This window comes from Engraulis encrasicolus, chromosome 9, assembly GCF_034702125.1.
Source record: "Engraulis encrasicolus isolate BLACKSEA-1 chromosome 9, IST_EnEncr_1.0, whole genome shotgun sequence".
In the NCBI taxonomy this organism is placed as follows: domain Eukaryota; kingdom Metazoa; phylum Chordata; class Actinopteri; order Clupeiformes; family Engraulidae; genus Engraulis; species Engraulis encrasicolus.
In genome coordinates this window covers 33,509,193-33,519,761 of record NC_085865.1, presented here as the reverse complement: position 1 = coordinate 33,519,761, position 10,569 = coordinate 33,509,193, and the positions used below count along the sequence as shown (strand labels likewise).

The window sequence follows — 10,569 nt, the reverse complement described above, 5'->3', positions numbered from 1 at the left end:
GTTCAATGAATTAATCAAACTTTCCACTTTCAACCTTCAAATGGACTCAAAAGCGGGACACATTCAACGAATCACAGTTGTTGATTGTTTTTTTTCTTCTCCCCCCCCCAGAACTATTGTTTACCCCACATCAAACAATAAACAACCATTTGAACATTGCACATAATCAGAGCTTTGCACGTTAAAGCTAAAGTGCACAACCTCTCTTTGAGAAGAACAAGACAAATACCGTAAAATTGATACTAAGGCAATACAGTTACAAACACACGCACACACAAATAATAAAAATACGCACTGGCACAACCTGTCAAGTATATCACTTGGGCACAAAGACCACGGGCTTTAGTGTGGTAGAAATGGCTTTGCATATTCTTCTGCATTCCAAATTCCAGAATGTTCTGGACCTTCTACTGTAACGTCAATGCCAACTCTATGGCACCTCTGTGGCAATCACTATGGCACCTGAATCTACTCTTCCACTTTAATGAAAAGGACCACAGCCTCACATGTTTGTCTCTGAATTTGGGTGACATAGCACATCTTTAAGTGTCTCACAAACACACGTGTGTCCATGCATACACACCACGCCCTCATACATCCATAGACCAACACACACAACACACTTGCGCACACACATAAGGACTTTCATCTCTCACTTTCTCACACTCAAAAGCATTGGTGATTGATGGAATTAAACGATGATCATCTCTATTAAATAGACAAAATTATATATATATTTTTACTTCACAAATAGACTCTGGTTATTTGCCTTATATACAACAAATGTATACACATAAATCTGAACTCTGTCATGGACATCTTAAAAGTCTTATTTACAAACTGATTGAAAGCTAATGCGGACAGCTATGCCGTTAAGTTAATTGTGCTTTTTAAGAATGTCTCCTACTTTCCTGTCAATCATCGCTATAGAAATCAGCTGCCTATATGAGCAAACTGAAGAGACTAGAAAATACACACAAAACCGATTGGTGCCTACCCAATAAAACTAATGTGCCTTGTAATTTCCTTTCCTTTAATCTCATGCGCATTCATAACCTCCCGATCCCCATTATCAATATGTTGGGAATCCAAAAAAGAGGCCCTTTCTTTATTCTGGTGATGAATGATACTCAAAGTAGCCACTGGATCATATGTGGCTCGTATTGCTTTTGATTGTACATTTTTGACCTTCTGACCTTGACAGTTGTTTTCAGGATGTTTGTGTATCGACACTGATCTTATCAGCTCATCTACACTGATCATTTCCATTTGTGAAATACAACTCCTGTCTACTATCTCATTGAATTTGATACCACAGCAAAATAATAATACATTAAAGCTGTATAGGTCAGCACCCATTCAGGCATGGAAACTAAAGAAATCCTTCTGGGTTCCTCTTCATACATTTATAGGTCCTTTTTTTGGCATTGTTGATCACAAACTACTTCAGTCCGGCCATAGAGTCAAAGTAGTTTTCTCAACGCAACAATAAATTCCAAAAATTGCACATATCCAAGTATGCTAACAAAAGCGTTACATAAAATAATATATTTTCGTTGTTTAAGGTGGCGGTTGGGAGCCAAAACAGGCAGACCATGTAGGCAGTCTCTGGTTAACAATAGAGACAGGTTTAGGGTTCCTGCCTACTTAGGAATAATAATAAAAAAGCAGATCCGATAAGCCAACATTTGTGGTCACTGGCATTGTTATGGTCACCATCAGAATCACAATCGCTATGTGCACCATCTCTATATACTGACCTGACCCTCCACTGACCAGGTAACAGTAGTCAGAATACAATATATCCAGTCCTCACGGAAGAGGGAGGGAAAAGACATAGGAAACCCTCTAGGTATGTTCCATAGAGTGACTCATACTCAGAAAATAATAAAAACGATCAGGTAAAACAAGATGTGAAAGTACATCTGAAATAAATCGAGTTTTCAGTCACATTTAAGGGAAATATTTGCTGTTTTGATTACCGATATGACATCCACTCAGCCCATGTGTCTCCTCCAGTGCTATCTAAAGATATTCTCTTGGCTAACTACATTAGAGAACTGTTGACTCCATTTCTGCACACGTAAAAATAACCAACACACCTCGAAAAATAAGTCCGATACAAGATGCCAGTGATGGTGAAGGCAGTAGTAGTCCCAAACTGAGGTATGCTCAAGTGCCGCAATAAATCAAAAGATATTTCATATCTCTGGCACTTACAAAGTCCAGTTAAGGTTAGTACAAACCTATTTAGTGTCTACTAGGTTTGGAGAATAAATGTGCACATACGTCACTAGTAGTACTTATGATGGTACATCAAATGCACTAATGATCAACATGAAAAGCTGACATAAACACGTCCACATGGCATTGGACTGAGACGTCCACAACAAGGCTACAATACTGAAATATATATATGTATACATATATACTGTATATTAATATATAGATAAGGATTTTAAAATCTTTTGCTTTTTGTTTATATTTTTTTTCTTAAATATAACTATCTCTAGTAAGACGGCAGAGAGAGAGAGTGAGAGAGAGAGATAGAGAGAGAGAGAGAGAGAGAGAGAGAGAGAGAGAGAGAGAGAGAGAGAGAGAGAGAGAGAGAGAGAGAGAGAGAGAGAGAAATGAAAGAAGAATTCGCAGTACTGGTACATTCACAGACAAACACTTCATCCTTCTGGGGGGAGACACGTAATTGTAGGAGCTCGGAGCAAAAAAGAAAGACTCCTCAAAGAACCTTCTTGATGACTCCAGGGGAACCTAAACATACACACTTATGAGTGTTCTTCCTCACACAGGTTCCCCACGAAACTTTAGGGGCTCTTCAGTTTGCCACTCTGGGGGAAGTCCTAAAATAATCTATAAGGAACCTTTTCAGAAACCTTGGGGCCTCTTCCAACCACCTATGGATTCATCAGAGAACATTTCAGGCTCCCCCCACAGTAACAAAAGAAGGTTCTTTGAGGAACCTCATCATTTTTTTTACAGTGCACTCCATTTTCCAGTGTCAGTTCAACACTTGGAGAGTCAAATTGAAACACAGTGTGGGTCCAACTGTCCCAAGTGTTGAGTTGATACTGCGAACTGTACTGTGTGGACCTGTGCTCGAGGTGGCGGTGGAGGTGGCGGTGGCTTCGGCTTCGCTCAGAGGTCCTGTCCGAGCCGCTCGATCTCCTCGATGAGGAAGTCAATGTCCTCGAAGGTGGCGGCGGGGTTGGAGATGACCATGCGGAAGAAGTTGACGTTGTTGCCTTGCGGCTGGTAGGACACCATGGTCGTGCCGTACTCCATCATGCGCGCCTTGATCACGGGAGCCACCTGTGAAGACACGGACACGGTACACAATGGGGTCAGGAGGTGTAGTTCAGTAGAAGCACAGTAACTGATTTCTCTGTAGGACACGACACCACGTGCTTTGATCAGGAGGAGCCACCTGTTGAAGGTCACAGCAGGTACAGTTATGGGTCAGTTTTACAGTGGCTCCACAACTTTTCCTGCTTGGACCTAAAGGTGACCCCCACCTTTTTTTATGTGAACTTCACATAAAAAAGTGACTAACTAATTTAGGAAATGGTTATATTACAGTCTATGAAAGCATACAGTATATTCAAGGCTTCATTAAAACAGTGCCAACGCTCTGCCACCCTCCTGCACTACCTCCCTGGAGCTCATCAAAAAACGCCGGCTGAATGCCTAAGCCCTTTTTGGGACAAGATGCCCTCTGCCTATTAAAACATAAATATCTCAGCCTCCAAAGCACAGGAAAACATGAAATGAGTTGCATTAAAAAGCTAGGACCCTCATCTTGCATTAGAATGTGTTCATTCAGCTGTAACATACCCACATTTTTAATGAAAAAGGCTAAAATCTCAAGAGCCTGACTGCAGCGTATATGTCGCTCCAGGCACCAAAGGTCAAACAACATATACACAGCATCAGGCTAAAATGGGTTAAAAAGGAAGAGGGCAACCTTCCTACACACAAGCTCCAAGTTGTGTTTCATTTACGTGTTTTTCGGGCACGGCCTGATACCCCCCTGATCGCTTATCTACCTACGCCTCCATCAGCCTCCCGTCTGTCCATCCGCCTGTTGGAGCGAGACTCTGCCTCAATCATACTCACGGCCGAGAGGCAGACAGAGAAATTACGCTCACTAGTCAGCAGGACCCTGAGCACAGGCAATCAGAGCTCTGCGGTGAAGGCTGACAGGTAAATCTAAACGCAGCTGGACCTGTCAAATGTCCGACACGGTGCTCTGCGGAGATGAGACGAGAGAGAGAGAGAGAGAGAGAGGCGTTATCGTCACCTGTGACACCTGGGGAGAGTCATTTATTTGGAGACTGATAACCTCTCACTCTGCAAATGCAGACCGCTGAGGTGCTAAGATGGAGAGAGGGAGAGGGAGAGGAAGAGACAGAGAGAGAGGGGGGGAGAGAGAGAGAGAGAAAGAGAGAGAGAAATGTAGGGCGAGAAACAGATAGAGACAGAGACAGCTAGACAGACAAAAGAGGCAGGAGAGAGAGAGACAGAGAGGATGGGGCAGAAAGAGAGAGAGAGCGAGAGTGCGATACAGATAGCACAGATTCAATTATGTGTCAGCTGCGCTGGAGTTTGTAAAGAGAGACATCATGACGTGGTGGATTCAGCTGTCGGTTTCTCTGTTGGTGTAAAATAAAGTTTGTCTAAGTTCTGAATTTTTCCATCCTAGTTTCTTTAGTGTTTTTTTTGTGCAGTCTATATTCTTCCGCCTCTGGTACTTCCAAACAATCAAAAGCAATAATATTGTTTGGAGTCGAGAAATGTTGAGGAAAACAAAATCAACAGTTTTATTATATATTTCTTTTGCCTTTCTTCCCCAGAGCCATTTGCACTGGTTGTCTGGGACTCAATTGGCTGAAACACTATAGACAATTTTGTGTGTGTGTGTGTGTGTGTGTGTGTGTGTGTGTGTGTGTGTGTGTGTGTGTGTGTGTGTGTGTGTGTGTGTGTGTGTGTGTGTGTGCGTGCGCGTGTGTGTGAGTGTGTGTGTGTGAGAGAGTGCATGCTTGTGTGTGTGTGTGAGAGTGGAAGTGTGTGTGTGTGTGTGTGTGTGTGAGTGTGTGAGAGTGTGTGTGTGTATGTGTGTGTGTGTGTCTGTGTGTGTGTGTGTATGCAGCTCATGTCTTCCTCTCCTGGCCACGGTGGGACACTCCACTGCTTTTGAATGGCAGCGTAATGGCAGAGACGGGCAATTTGGAGCAGTCTGATTGCCTTTCTCCCATAATTACAGGCCCACTGCTCCACTGAACGCCACAGCTCACTGTTTCTCTTTTCATACACAGGCAACACAAAGGTTTCTCATTTCTGGAAAGCTTTTTTTCCCTGAGAAATACACAGGCTCTTAAACTCTCCACTCAAACCAGAGAGTAGATCAGCAAATATAGACCTTGTTTAAAAAAGTTTTTTTTCCTTCAAACTGAGTGTGTAATGTTCTTAGGTGTTCATTATCAGTATTTATTGGTCTTAAACATGTTTGTTTGTTGTACTGTATGATCACGAAAAATAAATAAATTCTATGTGCCTGTGCGTACTCGTGAGTGTGTGCGCAGTGCGCACCCATGTGTGTAGTCAATATGTGTGTGTGTGTGTGTGTGTGTGTGTGTGTGTGTGTGTGTGTGTGTGTGTGTGTGTGTGTGAGTGTGCATGTGTTTGTGCATGCGAGTGTGTGTGCCTGCATGTGTCTGCCTGTCTCTGTGTCATCATTGTAAAAAAGGGGTGGGGGTCCCCACAAAATTCAATAAATTGACCTGCTCCGCTAAGTAGGCTGTTGGCAGCTCTCAGTACTACATAATTATCACCTATTGCACCTCCTCCCAAATGTGCTGCAGGTGTTCCTTTAGTAAACGTCGGCGACGGCTGATAATGAACAATCACCCCCACACGAGCCAACACTAAGTGGCCACAGTGAGGACAGGAGCTTTTCAACTCTACACAGCACATTTTGCAGAGCTAATTCAACACTTATGCCTCTTTTCCACTGCCATTTTTTTGGTAGGCTTACAGCTCGACACAGCGTGACTCGGCCGCCACTTTTTGCTCTTCGATTGTGCTGTGTCCTACCCAATCATAAAGCAACAAGTCCGACAGGCGGACAACAGATGCGTCCGTCTATGCCCGTTCTGAACCTTTTTTGCCCAAACGCCCCCTTGGCCTCCTCATAACCTGTCAAGGCAATTTATCAATAAGCCTACCATGTACTGTATAAGCCTGGATTTGAAAAAGTACCATAGGATTTGAACAGTGTTGGGCAATTTACTGAAAAACTGTAATGCATTGCTGATTACATGTTACTGTCTTTTCAAAATAATCCCTTACACTACATTTAGCAATGTGGGGACCTAAGGCGAATTTAGCTTAGGGGGGCCATCGGTCCATCCCATATCACATTTTTTTTAACATAAAATCTCTATTTTTGTTAGGCTATTTTTTTTTTTTAAATCACTTTTTTTTTATTATTTTTTTTTTTTTTTAATTACAAACATAAAAAACAGGCAAACATTACAACCCTTTCTGGACAGATTTCAATGAATAGGCTATTTGCAATTTTGCATAGGCCTACATTAAATAAACTAAAATGTGAAATTCTCTTTTCACTTTAATATGAGAGCAGTGATGTCCCCCCCTCATGTTATTTCATGTGTGAGCATGATGCTGTCACCTATTTGAAGTGACGTTGATGTTGGATTTCATGGAATACTTTTAAATGCCGCTTTGGGAAGAAAACAGAGTAGGCGACAGGTGAACTGTATTTCTGTCAAAACAGTGGTTTGCAGGCGTTTGCGTTTTCACGTGGATATTGTCTTCGTGGACCGTAACAGACAAACCGTAAGTTCCATAAACTAATCAATGAGACATTGGCTACGTGTACATGATGTTTTTTAAGTCCGATTTAATAAATGCGATTTAAATAGATCGGATTAAGAGTTATTTTGCGATGTGTATACATGGCACTTTCACTTAAATGCGATTAAACGTCTGGGGAAAATAAAGCATTGCGATTGGACTGAGGACGCACGTGCTGAGCGAGCCAAATAAGGCACGGGGGCGTGGTTCAATGCCACCGAGATGCAGGTCATCTTCCCCACGAAAATCGTTGCCTCAGGCGGACTGAAATCACAACATTTCCCCCTTTCTCCCTGGATCATTTACAATGCTACATTAGCTACCCTGTTAGCATAGAAAACGAGTGGTCAAATGGTAATGTGGAGTAACTTTGTTGTGCTTCATTACTTCGTGGGGCACTTTTATATCAATATATGGAAGCCACAACATTTATAGTCGCTTAGGGACTTTAAATTAAGCAAAACTTTCATGTGAAAATCAACAGGAAGTGCCGCCATGTTTTTCTCACTGGCAAAGAGCACGGTTGGTTTGCACGCATGAGCTCCAGGCCAAAACTGAGCGACTGCCACCTTGTGGACACAAGAGGGAATCACAGGAGGGAATCACAATTCAGAAACGCATCACGGGAGGGAAACACATCACGGGAGGGCGGACGGACGGACGGAGGGACGGACGGACGGACGGACACCAAAGCCTCTTATAGAGATGCGTGGGACGCATCTAAAAAGGCCAAGTTGTGCTGTATCGAGCTGTAGGCCTACCAGAAAATCGGCAGTGGAAAAGAGGCACTGATTAGACAGTAGGGACAACACTATGCCTGTTGAATTCAACTCTAAGCATTGAATTAACACCGGAAAACTGACAGTGTACTCCACAAAGCATACAGTCACAATAAGCCATTCTTAAATGGAGAGAAACACAATTCATGTTATTACTTTACTTCAAGGCTTATATTATAACTAACTATGGAAACACATTGGGTGTGTTTTGAAAACACATCAGTTTTGTCCTCTTGTTTTAGCCGATCGCGTTTTGGATATCTCCTTTTACAATGCCGGTTCAAAAAATATTCCTTTTAGGGGGCTGAAATGCACCTGTCACAAAACGTTATTATTTTTGTCCACATTCTGTGTTTATACGTTTACGGATTAAAAAAACAATACCCAGATTTAAAAATATGGACTTCAACTCCAGGCATGGGCCCTTCACACTCCCCTGGTCCTCACCCCTGACCCTGCAGCCCTCAATTAACAACATCACACCCTTCACAAACACCCACCCAACATGACAGCTATGGGATGAGACTAGACTGGTGAGTTAGGGCTGAGAGTATCCCTGCTGTGCGTGTCAATGCGGCTGATTGACTCCATGAAAATAATAATAATAATAATAATAATAATAAAATACATATCTATAAATATAATAATCCATGAAACCACTACGTTGATAATGTCTGTAAATCCTGACTCCAATCTAAAATAAGCTTATCATACTAACTTTACCTATGCAATATAACTTTTACATGTAGTGCTATTTCTTTGTACACATATTTTATTTAACTCAATGCAGAGGTGGCAATTACTATATTCACAAATATGTAACTTCCAGCTACATCTGGGTATGGATATGATATTAAATGTTCATCTGTGTGTGTGTGTGTGTGTGTGTGTGTGTGTGTGTGTGTGTGTGTGTGTGTGTGTGTGTGTGTGTGTGTGTGTGTGTGTGTGTGTGTGTGTGTGAGTGTGTGTGTGTGTGTACAGCTCTTTGTATGCCTGGCACACCACTGCTCTCCCCTCCACAGTAATTGCTGATTAGGGGCAGTAGCGCCTCACAGGGAACTACCAGATACCAGCCAATCAGCATGATTGCTACCTTCCACTTATAAACACATACACTCTGACTTTCACACACACACACACACACACACACACACACACACACACACACACACACACACACACACACACACACACACACACACACACACACACACACACACACACACACACACACACACAAACACACACACACACACTGACGCACACACACACACACGCACACTGACGCACACACCGACGCAAACACACAAACACGCACGCACACACACACACGCTCGCACTCACTCACGTACACACACACACACACACACACACACACACACACACACACACACACACACACACACACACACACACACACACACACACACACACACACACACACACACACACACACACACACACTGTACACTCCCAAAAAGGAATAATATTATTCTTCTACAGTAACTCTGTTTTCCACCTGGCATAACAGGATTGGTGAGCTAAGGCGAGCCTCAAAGCTACTTGGGAACCATTTTCCCAGCGGGTTCCCACATTACAAACAAACACAGCAAATGAACACCTTCGACTCCTCAACGCATCTGTGTGTGTGTGTATGTGTGTGTGCGTGTGCGTGCGTGTGCGCGCACGCGTGTGTGTGTGCACTGTGAAGGCCTATGGCGCTATCTTGGTTGTCAACACATGTCCATCATGCCCAATAGCTATGTTTACGTGGACATTTTTAAAAGGAGACTAAGAGTAAGATAATGTTTTGTTTCATTTTTGTAAGTGTCATAAAATCACTGCATGCATTCGGATGAGATGGTCGGTTTACAGCTATTATTGATCAAGTATCTCTTTCGCTCTCTCTCAAATGGCATTTGTCACTGTGCCAAGGATGAAAAATGGTAGTAAATCAGGGTAGTGCTAGCAGTAGGCCTACTTTTCTTAAGGGATGGTAATTGATGAAAATAAAAAATAAATAAATAGAACAGGACAGCATTCCAAGTTGTGTATTTTTATTGCCCATTGGACATTTCGGTCTTCACCTTCTTCAGTGTCGGGCAAACACAATAAAATACATCGCTTGGAGTGCTGTCCTGTTCTCTTTATTTTGTATAATTCTTAAGGAATGTGCACCCAGTTGCTTTTTATTTTGGTTGAGTTGAGCGCGTTGTACCACTTAGTTTGATTCATTAAAAGGATGACTTGTTGAAATAGTTACTTTGGTGGAAAGTGTTTTGTTCAAAGTAATGTAATGCAGATGTGTCTATAGTAGAAGTACTCCAAATAAAGAGGGATGGTAGAGTGGCACCACTAGTGAAATGGAGGAGTTCACGGAGGAGGTTTGAAAATTGAAGAACCTTCGAGCAAGACAAGTGAATGCGTAGGAGGGATTGAATCTCTGTAAAGGCGGGAGCAGGTAATGACAGCTGTCAATCACTCGGCGGTAGGGCTGTAGCAATATTGGATCGAACCGAGAAATCGCGATACTTAGTCACAATGCTGTATCGTGATGTAAGGAGGCAGTATCGTGATACGCCCTTTCAAAGTTTTGTTATCCTTCAGTCCAGAAAACATCAATATGATATGATGTGATAGTTCTTCCAAGCTTCAAATGAGATACATTTCAGAAATGGTGGGGTGTATCGAACCGTATGTGAAAAATCGTGATCGGAACCGAATGGTGAGTTGAGTGGATCGTTAATCACTCCCTCCCGAGCTACTTTTATTGAAACAACATTAGCAATGCAATGTAATTCAATGCAGTGATGGAACTGAAGGGAGATGACATGTCACCTTGTGCAGGCGTTTGTTCTTCTCCACCTTGTCCTCCACGTAGCGCAGGCCGGGGGGCAGGTAC

General features: G+C 42.6%; 1 protein-coding gene across 1 annotated transcript in view; it reads right to left on the bottom strand.

The window, feature by feature from the left end:
* Positions 1-2,971: 2,971 nt before the first annotated feature.
* The window catches only part of gad2 (glutamate decarboxylase 2), a 29,034-nt gene continuing 21,436 nt past the window's right edge, over positions 2,972-10,569 (bottom strand). Inside the window, exons 15-16 of the mRNA XM_063206169.1 lie at positions 10,506-10,569; positions 2,972-3,324 (exon numbers count right to left, since the gene is read on the bottom strand). The exon at positions 10,506-10,569 is cut by the window's right edge and continues 26 nt beyond it. Of these exons, the coding sequence (XP_063062239.1) occupies positions 3,151-3,324; positions 10,506-10,569 (238 nt within the window). The 3' untranslated portion in view covers positions 2,972-3,150. The remainder of the gene's footprint in view (positions 3,325-10,505) is intronic.